Consider the following 20,352-nt stretch of genomic DNA (forward strand, 5'->3'; position numbering starts at 1 on the left):
GCAAGACACATGAAAGTCCGCATGGAGTTTGCTAAAAAACACCTGAAGGACTCCAAGATGGTGAGAAATAAGATTCTCTGGTCTGATGAGACCAAGATAGAACTTTTTGGCCTTAATTCTAAGCGGTATGTGTGGAGAAAACCAGGCACTGCTCATCACCTGTCCAATACAGTCCCAACAGTGAAGCATGGTGGTGGCAGCATCATGCTATGGGGGTGTTTTTCAGCTGCAGGGACAGGACGACTGGTTGCAATCGAGGGAAGGATGAATGTGGCCAAGTACAGGGATATCCTGGACGAAAACCTTCTCCAGAGTGCTCAGGACCTCAGGCTGGGCCGAAGGTTCACCTTCCAACAAGACAATGACCCTAAGCACACAGCTAAAATAACGAAGGAGCGGCTTCACAATAACTCCGTGACTGTTCTTGAATGGTCCAGCCAGAGCCCTGACTTAAACCCAATTGAGCATCTCTGGAGAGACCTGAAAATGGCTGTCCACCAATGTTTACCATCCAACCTGACAGAACTGGAGAGGATCTGCAAGGAGGAATGGCAGAGGATCCCCAAATGCAGGTGTGAAAAACTTGTTGCATCATTCCTAAAAAGACTCATGGCTGTATTAGCTCAACAGGGTGCTTCTACTAAATACTGAGCAAAGGGTCTGAATACTTATGACCATGTGATATTTCAGTTTTTCTTTTTTAATAAATCTGCAAAAATGTCAAACATTCTGTGTTTTTCTGTCAATATGGGGTGCTGTGTGTACATTAATGAGGAAAAAAATGAACTTAAATGATTTTAGCATATGGCTGCAATATAACAAAGAGTGAAAAATTTAAGGGGGTCTGAATACTTTCCGTACCCACTGTACTGTTTGTTCCTCTGGTTAGCAGCTTAACTTCAGGTGTGTATCTCAACCCTTCCTCTCTTTCTCTTCTGCTGCCAGATGTCTTAAGTCCCCTTCCTGACTCCTATAGTCCTCAGTATGTGGAGGCTGCCTGGTATTCATGGTGGGAGAAGCAGGGCTTCTTCAAGCCTGAGTATGGGGTAAGGAGGCCCCCAAACACTATATTAACACAGTGGAAAATGTCATACTCTTATTGATAATTTTAGTCTAAAATATCATGTCTCTGTTGTCACTACCTTCTGCAGAGGACAAGTATTACTGAGCAGAACCCTCGTGGCATCTTCATGATGTGCATCCCTCCACCTAATGTGACTGGATCACTTCACCTGGGTCACGCTCTCACCAATGCCATTCAGGACTGTCTGACCAGATGGTAATGACAGATGGATGGCTCAAAATAGCCTGAAATTCAAATTCATATATTAGCCATGTGTTTGAATTGATGTGCTTTCCTCTGCCCATCCAGGCACAGGATGCGAGGTGAGACCACTCTGTGGAACCCAGGCTGTGACCACGCTGGCATTGCCACACAGGTGGTGGTGGAAAAGAAGCTCATGAGAGAGGGGGGTGTGAGTCGCCATGACCTGGGCAGGGAAAAATTCATCCAGGAAGTCTGGAAGTGGAAGAATGAGTGAGTGAAGGAATGGGAGAGATTTTTCACTGGGTGAAATATGGGAATAAAAGTACAATAATAACTTTGCTTTTTGCCTCCATAGGAAGGGAGACCGTATCTACCACCAGCTGAAGAAGCTGGGCTCCTCTCTGGACTGGGACAGGGCTTGCTTCACTATGGATTCAGTGAGCTTTGCGAAATGCCTGGATTTCACTTGAATATATCTGAATAAACTCAATAATTCCTTCTTGTCATATCTGTACTGTTCTTGCTGTCCAGAAACTTTCCTATGCAGTCCAAGAGGCCTTTATCCGCATGCACGATGAGGGAGTGATCTACAGGAGCAAGAGGCTGGTCAACTGGTCCTGCACACTAAACTCTGCCATCTCTGACATAGAGGCAAGTTGCTCTGTATTTAGACACTTTCGTTAAATGGAGAGGAAATGATGTAGGAGGCTTGTAGTACAATAAGAAGTCACAACATTATGTTAAGCTGTCACTTTGTAGGTTCTGATTTCAGGGGTTTACACTCACTGCCTTGGTTGAGGTTGAACTTAAAATGTTAAATCTTTCTTTTTTTTAAAAAACAAAAATCTCTTTGACTGATAGTGTTATATGCATACATTGCCAGTGATTACTAGGGCTGATGTTCAAACACTAAAGCTTTTAGAATACCTACACAGACTGTATGTGTCTGAAGCCCAGATTACTGAAAACCGTGAATCCTTGTTTTGGTTGGTTTCTCGTTGTTTTCACTTATTTTTGAATATTTCCTGATTTTTAAATCCTAATTTTGTTAATGATATACTTTAGTACACCCAGGTTTAAATCTTGTTGTGCCTTTACACCGACAATAGCTGCGGCTGGAGGCATTATGTTTTTGGTTTGTTCATCTGTCCGTATGATTCTTGTGAATGTGATATGTCAGGAACGCCTTAAAGGAATTCCGTCAAATTTGACACAAATGTGCACTTGGACTCTAGGATGAACTGGTTAGACTTTGGTGGTCAAAGATTAGTGACATAACATCTGTCCCATACTCATGAATTTGATGGGCTGGTGGGGGCATACAACCACGAAGGGGTAATTTTAGTTTATGTTTAGACAAGAAAATTTTATATTTTTATAAAGCACAGTTAATAAAAGTGCTGTACAAAAATAAATAAAAAATACAACATAAAAATAGAAAAGACAAAATAAATACAGATACATAAAACAACTGATAGCACACTTAGTCTACAAACTCTGGTAGTCAATAAAACAGAATTTTGAGAAACCTGTTTTATGCTCGCTGGTGATATTTTGGGTCTGAATATCAACTGCAGTTTACCTTTTTAAAAGCAAAATGCCCAAAAATACTCTCTTAAAGAGAGACATTGTATTTTTCTACAACAATGAGATTATGATGGTACAAAAAAGTCTGATTTTGGTATTGGTGGTTAATATCTATCAGCCATACTTCATTAACTTGTCATAAGGCTCTTTTAATGCTTTGTTGCCTTTATGTAATTTTTTTATTTTAAGACTAAATGTTCTTTCTGGCTTTTGACTCCCTACCTGACTCCAAAGAAGAGCTGCACAAGAATTCGTATATGCCTAGACTGTCTGTTTATGCATAAATGGCAAATAAAAATCTTGACTTGACTGATGGCGATACATTCAAACTTCCAGCACTGGTAACCTGCGGTTCCTTTGCAGGTGGATAAGAAGGAGCTCACTGGTAGGACTCTGTTGCCTGTGCCTGGTTACAAGGAAAAAGTGGAGTTCGGTGTCTTAGTGAGTTTTGCCTACAAGGTCGATGGAACAGGTACATGGACTTGTGAAGGGCACAATATCTTGAAGCAAGACGCCTTGGCCCCACTGTTCTATAATTCCTTTCTCCATCTTTTTCCTAGACGAGGAAGTGATCGTGGCCACAACGCGTATTGAGACGATGCTGGGAGACACAGCTGTAGCTGTCCACCCTGCTGACCCCAGGTACCAGCATCTGAAAGGAAAAACGGTGCTGCATCCCTTCTGTGACCGCAAGATGCCGATTGTTTTCGATGACTTTGTGGACATAAGCTTTGGAACAGGTATGTCTGGTTACAGGAAAAGATGAGCCGCATGTGGGTCTGCAGTGTGCTGTGAATAAGTAATCGTAAGTCGTTAAGTCAGGCCACTTCCCTCATTAAGGCAGAATTTTTTTTTTTCCCCCACTCCTCTTTACATTTCACTTCTGTCTGCCCTATTTTCTGTTCAGGCGCTGTCAAAATCACCCCAGCCCATGACCATAACGACTATGAGGTTGGAGAGAGACACAATCTAGCCTTCATCAACATCATGGATGAGAATGGCTTGCTCATTAATGTGCCTCCTCCCTTCCTGGTATAGTCTCTCATTATCTGCCCCTGTAGTTGGTGCATTTCTACCGTGACACAGAAAGCCAGCTTTCTAGATGCTTTGCATATTGTAGCAATTTTATTTCTTAATTTTATTATTCTCTCTGTCCCCCAGGGAATGAAGAGATTTGAGGCGAGGAAGGCAGTGTTGCAGGCTCTCAAGGACAGAGGCCAGTTTAAGGAGGTCAAAGATAATCCTATGGTAGTTCCAGTCTGCAGGTAAAAATGGCGTTGCTTGTACAAGTGAAACGCAGGTTATTTGTGTATTAGATCTGTTCTTGGTTTAAGCTCCATTGTGTATCTGTCCTATTAGTCGATCCAAAGACATTGTGGAGCCGCTGCTGAAGCCGCAGTGGTATGTGAACTGCACAGAAATGGGCAAGGAGGCCGCTGACGCCGTCAGAGAGGGACGGCTGAAAATCATCCCGGATCACCACCTCAAGACGTGGTTCAACTGGATGGACAATATCAGGTAATGTTTAAAAGCATTTCTTCTGTGTTATGCCTGTTGCTGAGAGATGTGAGCCGCGGTTGCACTGTTCAGTACTATGTCAGCTATGGCAGACACTCACAATCTGCTCTTTATGGCATATTTTGCTGAAATGGTGACAGAAGTACAGTTAAGCTTTTTAAACTCAGTGAAGTAAAGTATATTCTCTATAGAATATTAGAATTGTTGCTAATTGATTTTCTGTTGATGAACAAATAAACAGACTATTTGTTTCAGCTCTGAACAGTAGGATATTATGAATAATCAAGTGTAGAGTGACTTCATCCATCCCTTTTCTTCTCAGGGACTGGTGTATATCCCGGCAGCTGTGGTGGGGTCACCGTATTCCTGCTTACTTCATCACTGTCCACGATCCCTTTGTGAAGCCAGGAGAGGTAAAATGACATCTGTCAATACTGTCAAGGTCTCGTGGTTTTCAGAAAACAGATAAAAGCAGTTTGTGTTGTTATTGGACATTTCTTTGTGGGTTTCTTTCATTTATTTCCTCTTTTTGTTGTTTTTCCTGAAGGACATGGACGGTCACTACTGGGTGAGCGGGAGATCGGAGGAGGAGGCCAGAGAGAAGGCCGCAAAACGTTTCAACGTGTCTGCTGACAAAATTACCCTCAGACAGGGTAAGATTTAACAGCTCTGAATTTATGAGCCTCATTGCCACAGTTAGTTTAAAGGCTATCTTATCTAATTTAATTAATTCTACTATATCCAGATTAGACAGCTTTTGTTGTGTTTCAGATGAGGATGTTCTGGATACTTGGTTCTCGTCTGGCATTTTCCCCTTCTCTATCTTTGGTTGGCCTAATGAGGTAAGAAAAAAACTGGGGGTCAGTCAGTTTGCAGTAGATATTATGGATATTCTGCATTTGAAAACTGCACATCATGTAATAAAGAAGAATATTTTAAACCAGTTCACATCCATGTTACTAGACCTCTGAGTATTCTGTATAAAGTATGAGTTTTAAACAGTGTCATTTTGTTCTCTCCAAGCGTTTTATGTATTTCTGTGATAAATGTTTGTGGTCTTCTATAGACCCAGGACCTGAATGTGTTCTACCCTGGCACCTTGCTGGAGACAGGCCATGACATCCTGTTCTTCTGGGTTGCTCGTATGGTGATGATGGGCCTTAAACTGACTGGAAAGCTGCCCTTCAACGAGGTGAGACCAGTTGAAGCTGCCAAAAACCACTATGTAGCACAGCTGGACATGATGTTGGTGTTAGATGGACATAACTCTGTAATGATGATGTTTTTGTTACAGGTTTATCTGCATGCAGTGGTGAGGGACGCCCATGGAAGGAAGATGAGCAAGTCTCTGGGCAACGTTATTGACCCTCTAGATGTCATTACAGGGATCTCCCTTGAGGTAAAGCCTAATTGCACCCTGATGCATGTTCAGTTAAGCACATACACAGTCTTTTCTGTCTCCCACTTGGTTTGTCTTTTACATGGTCACCCCACTCTCACTGCTCCCCCAAGGCCCATTTTCTTGTGTAAGCTTTATTAAGCGCCCCTTTCTGCTCCCAATAAGCTTTTATTGAGGCCATCAATTCCTTCACTGGCTGGTGGAAACTGCTCAGTCAGACGAAGCAGACGTCCTCTAGAGGGCACTAAAGGACTTGTAATAAACTGTACTTTCCTCTTAAAAGTTTTCCTTGAAAGGTCCTCTCCCGTCCACCCAATTAAGACATCAAAAAGCAGTTGAAAGAGAATTTGTAATCCTCAGGAGGAAAGCTGAACACATTGCTTTGTTTTTCAAAGGTGACAGCCCTCCTTATTCCCTGTCCCTCTACCCTCTAGGGTCTTCATGCCCAGTTGATGGATAGCAATTTGGATCCAGTGGAGGTGGAGAAGGCAAAGCAGGGCCAGAAGTCAGACTACCCAAATGGCATCCCAGAGTGTGGCACAGATGCTCTTCGGTTCGCCCTGTGTGCCTACACTAGCCAAGGTGGATTTAGTCATATTTTTGTGTGTCTTAAGTCCTCCCTTGTTGTTCCTCAGTTGGCCAACAGCCTGTGTCTCAATCTTGAATACATAAAATATATCAAAACACTGGATGAATGGGATTCAATCCTGTCAGTACAAGGCCAGTTGTTATAGTATCGTTCTAGTTTAATACATATTGAAATGATTATTTATTCCTCTTTGTGTCCCCCAGGTAGAGATATCAACCTGGATGTCAACCGTATCCTGGGTTACCGTCACTTCTGCAACAAGCTGTGGAACGCTGTGAAGTTCACCATGAAGACTCTGGGGAACAACTTTGTACCTTCAGAGAAAGCCCAGGTGAGACCAGAACTTACACAAAGATTGCTCCATACTTATTTATATTCATCCAGTAGAATGCATACTTTTTTGGCTAAATAAATGTAGTAAAATAGTTTTTTCCATTATTTGCCTGGGGGTTTTGTTTGCCCATATGCCGCCCTCCTTTGTATTCATACACTCGTACACATTGACATCTGGGAGCCACCCAGCGCAAGAGTCGTGTCGACTGAATCTGAACATTTCTTTTTCACACCTCTTTTGATCTTCTCAGTTGTGTGGAGAGGAGAGTGTGTCAGACAGGTGGATTCTGTCTAGACTGAGTGCAGCTGTGGGTTTATGTGATGCTGGCTTCAAGGCCTATGACTTCCCGGCCATCACCACCGCCATCTATAACTTCTGGCTGTACGAGCTCTGTGATGTCTACCTGGTGAGAAAGCATGTGTGACCACTGAGCAGCCCATGTGCATTCATCTTAAGTAGACTGTGAGGGCATGTAAAAAGCTTCTGCAGAAGACGCTGTAGTTAGGGACTACTTTGCCCTCATCTCTTCTCTCCCACCCTTCTTGTTATTCAGGAAAGTGTGAAACCAGTGTTCAGCAAAGCAGAAGAAGACAGCACCAGCCAAAGACAGGCCCAGGTGTGCAGGAAAACTCTTTACACCTGTCTAGATGTCGGCCTGCGGCTCCTGTCTCCCTTTATGCCCTTCGTCACTGAGGAACTCTACCAGCGGTTACCACGAAGACAACCTCAGAGCGACCCCCCCAGCATCTCTGTGACGTCCTACCCTAACACCGAGGAGGTGAGTGCAGGAGGAAGAGGATTGTGTTAAAACTCACTCTGTACAAATGATTTATTTTAAATAATGGTCGCTGATATTTTATGTCCTTCACTGTAGTTCTGCTGGCACAGTGAGGAGGTTGACCGTGACATGGAGTTCGTAATGACTGTGGTGAAGACCATCCGGTCCCTCAGGGCTGATTACAACCTGACCAAGACCCGAGCTGACTGTAAGATGACACACAAATAAATGCTAAAATAAGTTTTGTTTCAAGGTCAGATGTACGTAATCTCAGTTAGATTCTGTCTCACTCTCATGCTGTATTTTGTAAGTACATTGTTACCATTTTACTCCCCATCTCTCAGGAGGCTCTTACTCCTTCCTGTAATGAATCTAATCAGTGGTGACATGTAGCTCAGTACATTTACTCCTGTACTGTGTTTAAGTACAGGATTATTTCTTTTTTTATGCTACTTTATACTTGTACTCTACTCCATTTTCTGTACTTAACATATTTGTTACTTCAGTGATATAGATTTACAGATTCAACTATAGAATAGATCAGTTAAATCTGACTCTACCTCAACATGCTAATGCATCAATAATAGACTAGTGGTACTTTTACTTTTGAGAAGTACATTTTGGTGATAATGTGTTCATGTTTATTTAAGTGGGTTTGAATGAAGGACTTTAACTTGTAATAAGTGTTTTACTTCCTCCACCAGTAAATGTAATGGCCATAAACACCAAATGTACAACCAGCGTGCATTGAATCCTTAGTATATCCTGTCAGTAAGGTACTGTAATGATGTCTGACCTCCAGTTGGCACCTTTCCCCCACAGGCTACCTCCAGTGTATAGACTCTGCAACTGTGTCTGTGGTGCAGAAGTACAGTCTACAGATCCAGACCTTGTCTTCCTCTCAGGCTATCATCCCTCTGACAGCCGGCCAGCCTGTCCCAGAAGGCTGTGCTGTGGCTATTGCCTCTGATAGATGTACTGTCAACCTTATGCTCAAGGTGAGTGTTTGCAATATGCTCAGTTTTGTTTGGTCCTTCCCATGCCTGATGTGAAAGTGCATCAGCCCTTGGTATTGTGTATTTACTAAACCTGTCGCCAACTACCACCAGGCACAGGAAATGTTGCAGCACTGCAATTTTTTAAATTAAGCAGCGTATTTACAAACACTGATGATGTAAATTAGCACAGCTGGAGCTGTGTTAATTTGAATACACCGCCGCTTCAGATCTGCTGCCTAAAGGCTGTTGAGGACTAAGTTTACAGAGACCGAACTTTAATATGGTTGAAGGGGGGGGAAAAAAAAAAAAGCATTTTGGAATAGCAGACGTGGTCTTCTGCCAGTCAAATCACCTTCAGAAACTGAAGCCTGTAAAGGTCCCTCACATTCTCCTCAGGCGAGCGAAGTGATTTACAAACATCCTCTCCCTCCTCAAATGTGTTCTCAACTCCAAAGAGATCTCAGATGACTAACAGCTGCCTTAAAAATACATACTACATGAGACCAAAGGCAAATTCCTGCAGTGCCACATTTCTTCTGTTTCTCTACAGCAAAACCCCACTGTGACTCCTTAGTGAATATGAATACATGCAATTTCACTGTTTAGTGTCAGAAAATAAGCTGCAAAACCTCAGTAACTATCCCCCAAAATTAGGTAAATTTTGCCCTCCATCGCATCTTGCACTTCTAAATCAGTTAAATTTTCTGGTTCTGTTTTGAAAAGTTAAATGACTAACTGAACGGTTTAAATGCACATCAGATATTTGATAATCAAGGCAGGTAGTTATGCTTTAAATGCTACTTAAACTTGGCCTACTCCACTTCAGTTTAGGTTGGTTTTTCCTCTGTCAATGAACTGAAATAATGAGATCGTAATTTGTAGCTGTAACCTTTTATTTCCTAGGGTCTCATTGACGTTGAGAAGGAAGTAGCTAAACTGATGACAAAGAAAAGTGACTTGGAGAAACAGATGGATAAAATGAGAGAGAAGATGACGAAGAATGACTATAAGGAGAAGGTGCCAGTGAAGGTGCAAGAGCAGGATGCTGAGAAGGTGGGAAAAATAAATTGACTCAGAAGGTTTCTCTTGGTGTAAGACGTGATTTTCTGGTAAGTAATTACTTCCTTTTCTCCACAGTTACGACAGAGTCAGACTGAACTCGAAAAAGTCAAAGAAGCCATGGAAAACTTTAGAAAAATGACATAACCCCTCCCCAGAATTATTTCCTCTTTAATGCCAGTGTGCTACTTTTCATATTTTTTTTCGGGTTGATTGTGGTATGGAGGGAAATCAATAAATCTCTTACAACTGTTTTCTTGATCATTGTGTTCTAAGTCTATTGTATATCTGCAATTTGTTGCATCACATAATTCACAAATGCATTCAGTCCCTTATGTTAAACATTTTATTCATCATATTTAATAGAACATTTATGCATTTTGGCTGCGTTATTAAAGATTAACTCATCAAGCTTATTTATGTTAACTGATTGTAGCAGCAGTTTTTTTCTACTTAGATGCTTCTTTACAAATACAGCCAAAGGGGAACAATGGAAGGAGTGAGTGGAGGCTTGTGCATTTCCTTAAAATACACCCTATCAAAAAAAAAACAAACAAACACTGAAAAGTATGACTAAACATGAACCTTAAAAAGAAGAGGTGTTCCATTTCCATTTTTATAGTTTTTTTTTTTTTGGCTGGTGGTGATGGTGACAGATCTTTCCAGGTGCTACCACAGCACAGGGCTTACCGACACTCCATGGAAACAACACATCCCTATCAGCTTGATATGACTGCAGCACAGAGACACCAGTCATCGTCCACTTCATAGTCACTGTACACAGCACCACATACTATACATGACACCAAATCTCCTGGAAAAAAAAAAATGTCTGGAACAAAATACATTCGTACATGCCAGGAACGCGCTGTGACCACAGGCCATCCGAATCCTCCACTGTTCACCTTCTCTCATCCACCTATCCTCCTCTTTCTTCACAGTCTCCAGGGTGAGTGGAACTCGGAGGCGGGGAGAGGGGTGCAGTGTGTCGTTTCAAAGTTTCGCATGTACTTCCGTGCCTTGGAGAGAGAGAAAATACAGCGGGAATGGAGAATGAGAAGTGTGGGAGGCCACTGAACAGAAAGTGCAGAACTTGATTATATTAGATTCAGTATGTCTTGCTCAGTGCCTCAGAAATCACCCCCATCTCTTAAGGGTTTACATGGGAGGTGAATGAAGCCTAATTCAAAAGGCATTACCAAGGGAGGAAAAGCATAGCATTAGCTGTAATTGATGGCACTCCTCTTGTTTGATGTTAAATGACTTCAATAAGCTGAGCGTGGTAAAATATATTACACCAGTCAACCTGAGAGCACAGGTGAGCTGGTTACTATGGCAACCACAAAAGTGGTCCTCAGCAGTAATGATGTCTGTGATGTGGTGTTTGTTTTTTTTGTTTTTTTCTTTAAGGAGTGCTAGTGAAGGGGGAAGGTAAGCCAGCCTTGATCAAAAATACGGCTTATTGTAGAAAAGGAAATTAAGGAAAGTGAAGGAAATTACTGTGGGCAAATGTTAAAGCCAAATGTGCAACAATTCGACTTGGAGAGATGAGATAAAGACAACAGGTGGCTGCCCTTTAAACCATACAGGAGAGACACACTGAGATTAAGTGCTTGGATAACAAGAGATTAATTTCTTACCAAGAAAAGAGCCAGCTGCCTCCTTCCCTCCAGAGTCATATCTTCACCTGGTAACATTACCAATGTGTCAGACCATTTAAAACCACTGAGAGTTGAGTATTGTCTGCATTTTATTTGCCTAGTAAATCCAAAAGGAGCTAGGGCTTACCGACACTCCATGGAAACAACACATCCCTATCAGCTTGATATGACTGCAGCACAGAGACACACCAGTCATCGTCCACTTCATAGTCACTGTACACAGATACTGCAGAGCGAGAGAGAGCTGGCGTTACACAGGGCTCTTATCAACTACGCAGATTTTGAAGCTTGAAATATACACGTTTCCTTGAATTGAGCAGGTTTTACATAAAATCTTACAAAGGTTATGCTGAGTTTAAAGGCATTCTCCAGTGTTCAACACATTTGAAGGTACTGTGGGCATATGGGCATTCTTACCTTCTTCTAGGGGACTGGAAGCTCCCAACCATTGTCTGACAGCTCTGATCCCTTCATCTGTCATTATTTTGGGGTATCTGGGCAGAAAAATGGCATCCCTTACTGTACATTTGTCATTGAACAAGTATAAATACACTGAGCATATCCAGCAGTGACATTACTGAGATTACATGTTTGAGAATGAATGAGACTGACCTGAATTGTAGCAGTTTGAGCAGGAGGTCATTGCCTCTGTTAGACATGACATCCTGTGGACCCCTGTAACACAGTTTAATTTGTCTTGCTCAGATCCTTGAAAGCTTGTATATGAAAATATTTAGCAGAATAGGGCCTTACTGGAAACAGTGTTGCTAGACCTTTCAGTGAATGGGTTTTACTGGAAGTATCTTCCACATAGTCACTATGACGTGGTGCATTCTGATAATTGTCAAGCATAACAGAGAGAATGGTTCAAGAAAGAACCACTGCTGTTAATTTGATTCATTTTCACAAATGAAGTTCCATTCACCTTCATTGTATTGGTGTGATAAGACAAACTGAAATTAGCATGCTGAGGAAGGCTTGGCCTGAAAGTCCCAGCGCCTGTGCGTGACAAGTCACAGTATCTTTACATTCATGTTCACTGGTATGATGACAGAAATCTAGGAGATGATCATCATTCCTAGATACTGCAAGAGATAGGTGAGAAAACATGTTATTTTCTGACTGGGATGAACCTGACCCATAACTCTTTACATTTTGTTAGTTTCACCCACAATAGAAGAGTATGGAGCACCTCCACCTAACAACCTGCTTCAAAAAATATTTCCTGTTTACGTCTTGCATGTGTAAACTCTGTGGAAAGTAAGCCTAATATAGTTTATACTGAAACATTTTAAGATGGACTGTGGAGACTTACGCTGTGGTGATGATCTCATCTCTGGATCTCCTGATCAGCAGGACTGGCCCCTGGTATCTGGAGGGAAAGCAGTTATGTTAATCATCAGCATCATGTGAGCAACTGTATGCCAAAAACATTTTTCATTAGTACATGCCAGCATACTGTACAATGCTCAATTATGCAAACATTTGACTTTTATGACCGTCACTATAAACAGACTTGACCCACTCACTTAATAAGCTGCTCTGCATTGTTGAGGTTCACGTACTGCCTAACTGTGTGCTGCACCAATGGCCCTAGGAGACAACAAAGATATTTCAGTTGTTAAAACTACTTGTTGCAAACAAAAGAATGAATATAGTGTATGACCTTTAACCTCTAACACTCACTCCAGCTGTCAGGCATGACCTTGAGGGCCAGAGGCAGGAGGTCATCAAAGGAAGCATCCAACACTACAGACTGGATCTCTGGGTATGACATCACTGCCCATGTGGCTGTGAAAGAAAAACAGGATAAAGAGGAACAGAAATTGAAGAGTAGGGAAATGCAGAACCACAAAAGAAGTACAGTGGAACCTCGGTTTTCGTGATTAATTGAATATTGGGGGAGTTAATATAGAACGAGTTCATGAAATTAAATTTCTAGGTGTCATAGTTGATGACAAATTCTCCTGGAAATCTCATATCAGGTATGTTCAGAACAAAATAGCAAAAAATATATCGATATTGGCAAGGGTTAGATATATTTTGGACGGGAAAGCACTACGCATTTTGTATTCCTCATTGATTTTACCATACTTGGAGTATGGCGTTGAAAACTGGGGAAATACATACATAAGCTCACTTCAACCGTTGTATATATTACAAAAAAGAGCGATAAGAATTGTGCATAAGATGGGGTATAGGGATCACACCAATGGAGCTTTCATACAGTCTAAATTGCTAATATTTTTCGATTTAGTGGGATATAAGACTGCTGTGTTTATGTATAAAGCCAGGAACAATTTATTACCTGGTGGAATTCAAAAACTATTTAATGAAAGAGAAGGTGGATACAATTTAAGGGGTCAGTTAAATTTAAAAATTCATGCTATACGTACAACCAAAAAATAATTTTGTATTTCCATAAGTGGGGTAAAACTATGGAATAATTTAAGGGTAGACATAAAAAAATAGTAATAGAATTGACGAGTTTAAACGTAAATATAAAGGTATGTGTCAATCAAGATATATGCAAGAACAGGCTTAATGATTAATTACATGGAACATTGTGGGTGTGGTGTATATTTTGTAATAATTCTTTAGTATACTACTTGTGTGATGTAAGAATGTTAACACTGTTAAAATCTTTTTTAGTATATTACTTGTGTGGGTAAAAGTGAATTATTTACTGCTTGCAAACCAATGATGGTAAGATGATGTCATGGGGTAGGACTGGATAAGTCTGACTTCTTCATACTCCATTCAAGCATGTACTAGATATATGCAAATTGATATTGGATTATGTGTAAAATTATGTGTGTTCACATATCAACTGTTTTTACATGCTTGAAAGAATAAATCAAATCAAATTAATCCATTCAAAAAAGTCCGCCGAAAACCGAATGTACGAAACCTGAAGCAATATTTCTCATAAGAAATAATGTAAATCCAATTAATCCATTCCAGACACCCAAAAATATTAAAAAAAAAACAAAAAACCATTTTATAGAGAATAACTATATTTTTACATACAAAAAACAATGAGAAATAAATATAAATGACTAATGAAATGGATAAATGAACATTTAACATCACTTTTACCTTTATTGAAGACTCTTGTTGCCGTATGGAAGACAGCGAGGAGGGGAGAGGGAGGAGGACAGGTTATTGTTTGGAAGGGGAATCCCCCTCCATAAGGACTTCATGTATCAAGGCCCTAACTGGGGTTACTTCCCTTCACTCATTTCTTCTGGGAAATGAGTGGCCAAGTCACGCGGGCAGGTGGACGAGTTTGGTACGGACTAATGACGCTGAACCAACCAATCAATTGTACGAAAACCGAGCGGATGTACGAAAACAGACAAAATTTCAACGAAAAAAGTCGTCGAAAACTGAATCGTACGAAAAGTAGGGCATACGAAAACCGAGGTTCCACTGTATTAAATAACATGATTCACATTTACAGCATTAGGCAGTGCTGATTATGTATTGCTCTAATGTACCTGTGAATCCTCCTATGGACCAGGCATATACAACAATGTCACTGAGCTGAAAGCCCAGCCTGTGGATTGCAAACTGGATCACTACATCCATAGCATTGGCCTCATTTTGGGGGAATGGTACTCCCTGGTAAAAAGATACAAGAAGAAAAAAAAACAATATTCTAGTGAGACTCAAAACAAAGTGACAACATAAGCCACTCCTAACCCCTCCCATCACATCCATTTTCCTAGTCACCACGTAAACTACAGATGCCTGGTTTCAGCAAACTGTACAGAAGCAGCTACCAGTCCAAACATAGTGTTAGCTAACGAATGGGTAAATTTGGCAATCTGATAAAACACTATGATAATGTGACACAAAGCACTGATGTTTCACAAAGCTCATATTACTCCCAAGTTCAAATCATATTAATTCAATACAAAGGTAGAATCTTGACCATGCTAGGTCACTAATGTTACCATAAAAACACATTAGCACTGGATGCTGAAGTATCCACAAGGAAGAACGCCACATATGAATCAAATCTGAGTCCTATGACTGATTTTAACCCTCTCTATCTCAAAAAGCCAAGGTGATGCTAACCCTGGTTTTTGCTCTTTCTTTGTCCCACTCTCTGTGCAAAATAACTACTTCTGTCTGGCAGCCACTGTTTCAGTCTTTTAGCAGAGGAGAGGTCCTTTGGGATGGAGGTTTGAAATGAAAACTGCTTCTTATAACCTTCACTAGTGCTGCTTTTCCACTATCAGAACCTAAAGGTATACAACACACTTCCCTTAACCATCCCCAAGCATAATGTCTGGGGTTGACATGGACCGTCCTGCTTTGTTTTTCCACTGTAATTTCTCTCTGTTGGTCTCTGTTTAGAGGAAGGAGGGGCTGCTCCTCTCTAACATACACAGTCAGCTGTGTGTTTACACACGGTGCTTGTAATGCTAATGCTTGAGATATGAAGAGGTGGGCATTTAACCAATTACTGGGGCTGCTCTGGCGCATGCACCCCCTCCCCCCTCACATTCCTGGTACTTGATTTTAGTACTATCCCCCAAGGGGGATAGTACTAAACTTGACTTGCAGAAAACACCTCCAAAGCAGGTGCACCATAGTGGAAACAAACGCAGAACCCATGATTAGCATTATTCAGCGCAACACATTTTGTGAGCTTCCTATAATGGAAAAACCCCTTTAGTGGCAAACAGGGCTAATTTACAAACCATACTTTGAAAAAAAAGATAGTTTAGAGAAGCTGGACTAACAACAGAAGGGCTGTAGGCAGCAGAATGGACAGACACCACGTCCTGTTCCATTTTCAACTGATTTATCAGGCAATGCACCTTTCACCTTCATTCTACCCCAGTGATATTATCAACCATGGGAGTGCCCTTGCCCTCTTATGCAACATTGCCCAGCTGAAACCAGAATTTCAACATACTGCACTGCACTGTTTATACACTGTAGGCTGATGCTGCTTTAGCTTTACACAACACTGCTTACCGTGCTGCCTCCAAAGCCAGGATGGTTCCAGCCCAGAACAGAGTAACCAGCTACGGCACACACCAACACAAGATTTAATGTTAACTGAAATACAATACTGTCAGACTAATAAAAATTATGCGCTTTTCTACAAAAAAGTAACTGGCATTATAAAATATCTTGACTATGAAATAGAGGTTTCCTCACCCTCCAGTGGAGTGTTCATGCAGCCCACCTCATAGAAGCCTGCGTTCCCCTCACAGCAGATGACCTGTGGCACAGTTCACACATTTCCAGAACTATTGGTAATGTGACTGATGTGACAAGGGTTTTGTTGGACCCTGGAACTAGCCCAAGGCACAAAAACAAATCACTGTAAACACTTACCAGAGTCTTGCTGATCTGTCCCCCGTCTCTCCTTCGATCCACAAACATTGTGTCGATTTTATTACCATCACAGGCCACAAGCTTGTTCCTTTGCCCGTCAAACTGTGACAAAGTGGAAGGTATTGTCAGAGAATGATGATCAGTATTTATAAGAGTGAGCACAGACAGTGTGTCAGTGTGTGTGTGTGTGTGTGTGTGTGTTACTTTACCTCTTCTATTAACCTTGCTTGGCCTTGCTGCAGCATGGGCCTCATGGCTTTCTGTACTAAACCTACAGAGCCAGGGTACAGCATCCTCCTCCCAAACGAGTGGGCAATAAGAAAGCTGCAGAGTGAGAAAATAAACACGATTAAACTATATTAACATTGTATGGACACTGAATGCAAACCCACTATAATGCTTAATAACGCAGTACACTGTACCATTCCCTTTAGTGTGGCAGTAATGACAAATCTGTGGTGGTGTCCAGCAGTCATACAGAGCCTTCATTTTTTAAATCATGTTGCATAAACTCCATGTACCTGATGATGTGACATGGCAGAGTGCGCACAGAGTTGAGGATACCGTCTGCTGCTCCTCTTAATCTGGGCTCTGGCTTCAGCAGAGAAACACCAGCCTTGGACAGTTTCCTGTTACACACAGTCCAGGGCTTACAAAGACTTTGGCATTCACTGGCTGTATTTATGTCATGTATATCACAGTACTTTGAAAGCATGTCTTGCATGGTCATTTCCACTAGCAATGAAATATTAAAGCAGAAACGTACGGCTTGCCGACTTCTGTCCAGCTGAAATCTGAAGGCCAGCAGGAGAAGTCAAAGTCATAGCACCTCAGTTTTTTCTATATGAAAAACACAAAAAAGTATTTGGGACTTGCCTTAGGTTCAGACTTTTTTAGTATAGATAATTAAAAGTGTTTCCCCAAATAGCAAATCCAGTCTTGATGCAGAGTACTTGCTTTGTGTTGTCATGATCTCACCTTGTTCGCTGATGTGTGATTCTTCTTGGTTTCTTCAAGAATGGAGATAAACTGAAGATACTCTGGGTTCTTCCATCTCCCCCACCCTTGGAAAGAAATGGGGGGGCAGAAAACCGAGTAAGTATGACGATGATTATTTAAAATTTGGATTTTCATGGACTGGTCCTGATGAGTCTCCACTGCCACAGTGTTATTTACAAAGTGGCGCTAGCTAATCACAAAATGAGACCATGTAAAAGTTTGGCGATCAAGATGGGAGTTTGTTGATCAGACACTAGAGGATTCATAGTCACAGAAGAAAGTAACTGAAACATTAGCACTGTGAATACTGAGGCAACTGAAGAATCATATTGTCAAGAAGGTATTTGGGTTTTATGATTGTCACGCAGCTACTAATGTTGGTGTCTGTGTCTCTGTGTTGTGGGGGTTTTTTCGTCCAGTTTGTCCATGTTCCATGTTATGACTGGTGATAGACCGCTTCTTCAAATAAACAGCCAAACTTAATTATGGCGTTAAGTTTGGACAATGCGCGTAAAACAGACCTCCCTCTTAGTGGCTGATTGTTATTTTAGATAGCTGCTGCAACACAATGTACGATTTCGTAACTATTGTTGTCCGTTTTCATTTTGTGATTGGTCTGTGGAAGATTAATTGGCAAGTAATTTTACATAAGAGTAGCCCACAGTTTAAGTGTGACTGTGTGACAACACTGGATACAGATGTCTTTTTTTTTTTTTTAAATAGTATTAATTTACTCATTTTTAAAGAAATCAATGTGTAATAGAGTGAAAATGTGTTGCAAAAGTATTTAAAAGATGTTTAAGTTTATTGTTGAAAGCCATTGTTATTGCTGAGTGAAACATACAGTAGGCTACGCCAACAGTGATGATAAAGGTTTTTTTTTTTTTGTTTTGTTTTTATGAGTTAGGGCTGTTTTCACAATCTCCTCTGAGGGGAGGCTCACCTCCCCATACTTTGAGAGCCCCTGCACTAGACACAAAAACCCTTTGCAGCAAAGATTCATTGATGTTTAGTATGTGTTGTGAGCATCATTTTCATGAAATCTTATAGCATGCAGAGGTATAAACAGTACAATATATGTAGTCATATCTAAAGTTGGATGAATTAAATTTGCGATCACCTGCCAATCAGCTAAAATCTATAGTCTCACCTCTAAGACAGGCCACTCCTAGAAGACACACCAGCACAGCTCCCACATACTGACTCACTGGAACCAATTTGCTGCTGCAAATGTATCCTAAAAATAATCAAAATAACAGTGACACAGACATCCACATAACAATCTCCCCACCCCCACACCAATCACCGCCATACTTGTGACTTATTAACAGACACAAATTCAAAGAGTAACGGTCTAGCAACTGCCCCACAGTCATGTTCATAAATCAGAAATTCAATTACACACTAAGGAGTAGCACACAACTTCAGGCAATTAATTTCTATTGATGCACAGTTTTGCCTAATGATTCAGCTGATTAACTTTATATTAAGTGCACTTTTAGGAGAACATTGATTCTGAGCCACTAGTTTTTCGTCCTTAATGGGAGGAGAAATATCATCCAGAATACATATTTTAACATTATGTCACAGCCAAATCTTCTCAGGAAGCCTTTTACAGAAACAGCTCAAAAAGTTTCTGTTTTTGAAATGTCCTGGCCCCTCTAGCTGGGATGTTTATATAGGAGTATGACGCAATAATGACGAGGCTGACATCATTATCATGATATGCATATTTTCCAATATGCAAAAATCACAATGTTCTGATGATATTCAAAACCATCAGCAATAATTCATACTAGCTACCTTTCCTGTAGAGATAGCACAGGAGAAGAGGAGAGCTGTAGTAGGACAACGACCACAATGTTGAAGCCTGTGGCAAGAAAACACACATTGCTTTACATTATTTACTTTTTCTGTCCAAAAGCCCAATCACACAGCAATACGTACCCAGCTAAGGATGCTGTCCGTGTGTTTCTCTAGACTCCATGGTTGGTAGTTCCATCCCTGTTGACAGAGAAAAACAATGTTTTTTTTCCCGCCCCTGCGTTCCAGCTAGCGCTAGCATTACTGGTTTAATATAGCTGAAGAAAACACTTTATGAAGTTACAGTCAGACTGGCTGGTACCGTGACGGGGAAACAGAACGGAACTGAGCATAAAAAGACAAGTATAGATGTGTGGTTGTCATTTCATTCATTTACAAACTGTCATCTTGACTGTAACGTTACCGTGTCATCCTAAAAACGGTTTCAATAACAAGCATTTGACACTTCCGGGCCGCAACCGGTGCTACTTAGTTGCACAGAGGCACCGCTCAGCTTACACACGCGGCTGTTATTAAAATTAGTGCAAGTTATGGCTATTCCTACCCTCCTCCCTGCTCTGCTCTCTGGCCGAGACTGGTCAGGTGAACGGTGAATTCGTTGTAAATGAGGCCCGAAGACACAGCGGAGCCACATCCAACTAGCCATTCTTCCAGTACTTCGACTACGGAAGCCTGCGGTAACCATAAGTCTCAAACGCGAAAGTGTTTACAATTTTGTAAAAAAAATATGGGCGACAAGCGACATTAAAGCCAATGTTTATTTTAAAATGTCTATACTTAAATACAGTGGTGGAAAATATATACAATTACTTGTAGTTTGTAAATATAATTTTTACTTCTTTTCCACTACATTTCAGGGGCAAATAGGCCTACTGCCTGTAGGCTAAATTACACTGCACTTTTGGTAAACCTAAAGTTTAATCTTATATTGCATATTAAGAATGTACACTCAAAAATATAAATAGTTTGTAAAATATGATA

General features: G+C 41.0%; 2 protein-coding genes across 2 annotated transcripts in view; one reads left to right on the forward strand and one right to left on the reverse strand.

Moving 5' to 3' along the window:
- vars1 (valyl-tRNA synthetase 1) overlaps positions 1 to 9,790 on the forward strand; it is a 13,057-nt gene extending 3,267 nt beyond the window's left edge. The window contains exons 7-29 of the mRNA XM_020610871.1: positions 946 to 1,046; positions 1,152 to 1,279; positions 1,373 to 1,537; positions 1,623 to 1,704; positions 1,799 to 1,918; positions 3,218 to 3,326; positions 3,415 to 3,594; positions 3,762 to 3,886; positions 4,016 to 4,119; positions 4,214 to 4,372; positions 4,695 to 4,785; positions 4,920 to 5,025; positions 5,144 to 5,214; positions 5,439 to 5,564; positions 5,667 to 5,771; positions 6,206 to 6,353; positions 6,564 to 6,691; positions 6,945 to 7,100; positions 7,248 to 7,472; positions 7,569 to 7,680; positions 8,295 to 8,470; positions 9,374 to 9,523; positions 9,608 to 9,790. Coding sequence (XP_020466527.1) covers positions 946 to 1,046; positions 1,152 to 1,279; positions 1,373 to 1,537; positions 1,623 to 1,704; positions 1,799 to 1,918; positions 3,218 to 3,326; positions 3,415 to 3,594; positions 3,762 to 3,886; positions 4,016 to 4,119; positions 4,214 to 4,372; positions 4,695 to 4,785; positions 4,920 to 5,025; positions 5,144 to 5,214; positions 5,439 to 5,564; positions 5,667 to 5,771; positions 6,206 to 6,353; positions 6,564 to 6,691; positions 6,945 to 7,100; positions 7,248 to 7,472; positions 7,569 to 7,680; positions 8,295 to 8,470; positions 9,374 to 9,523; positions 9,608 to 9,676 — 2,936 coding nt within the window. The 3' untranslated portion in view covers positions 9,677 to 9,790. The remainder of the gene's footprint in view (positions 1 to 945; positions 1,047 to 1,151; positions 1,280 to 1,372; positions 1,538 to 1,622; positions 1,705 to 1,798; positions 1,919 to 3,217; positions 3,327 to 3,414; positions 3,595 to 3,761; positions 3,887 to 4,015; positions 4,120 to 4,213; positions 4,373 to 4,694; positions 4,786 to 4,919; positions 5,026 to 5,143; positions 5,215 to 5,438; positions 5,565 to 5,666; positions 5,772 to 6,205; positions 6,354 to 6,563; positions 6,692 to 6,944; positions 7,101 to 7,247; positions 7,473 to 7,568; positions 7,681 to 8,294; positions 8,471 to 9,373; positions 9,524 to 9,607) is intronic.
- A 361-nt stretch (positions 9,791 to 10,151) lies between these two features.
- Positions 10,152 to 20,070, reverse strand: abhd16a (abhydrolase domain containing 16A, phospholipase). Its single transcript, XM_020610872.1, has 20 exons — positions 19,916 to 20,070; positions 19,495 to 19,551; positions 19,351 to 19,417; positions 18,698 to 18,784; positions 17,527 to 17,612; positions 17,315 to 17,388; positions 17,070 to 17,177; positions 16,758 to 16,872; positions 16,549 to 16,650; positions 16,369 to 16,432; positions 16,183 to 16,232; positions 14,691 to 14,814; positions 12,877 to 12,981; positions 12,720 to 12,783; positions 12,506 to 12,562; positions 11,803 to 11,865; positions 11,608 to 11,684; positions 11,318 to 11,416; positions 11,170 to 11,216; positions 10,152 to 10,548 (listed from the first exon to the last, which is right to left on the reverse strand). Exons 1-20 carry the CDS (start codon positions 20,054 to 20,056, stop codon positions 10,465 to 10,467), a joined length of 1,671 nt encoding a protein of 556 aa, XP_020466528.1. The 5' UTR covers positions 20,057 to 20,070; the 3' UTR covers positions 10,152 to 10,464.
- Positions 20,071 to 20,352: the final 282 nt, after the last annotated feature.

The sequence above is a fragment of the Monopterus albus genome, unplaced genomic scaffold (assembly GCF_001952655.1).
Source record: "Monopterus albus unplaced genomic scaffold, M_albus_1.0 scaffold107.1, whole genome shotgun sequence".
Taxonomy (NCBI): domain Eukaryota; kingdom Metazoa; phylum Chordata; class Actinopteri; order Synbranchiformes; family Synbranchidae; genus Monopterus; species Monopterus albus.

Coding starts and splice junctions, on each gene's coding strand:
- abhd16a (XM_020610872.1), bottom strand. CDS start 20,056: ATGGTTACCGCAGGCTTCCGTAGTCGAAGTACTGGAAGAATGGCTAGT. Junction 16,233..16,368: donor CATGAACACTCCACTGGAGG/GTGAGGAAACCT, acceptor TGTGTGCCGTAG/CTGGTTACTCTGTTCTGGGC. Junction 11,685..11,802: donor CTCAAACTGCTACAATTCAG/GTCAGTCTCATT, acceptor TTTTCTGCCCAG/ATACCCCAAAATAATGACAG.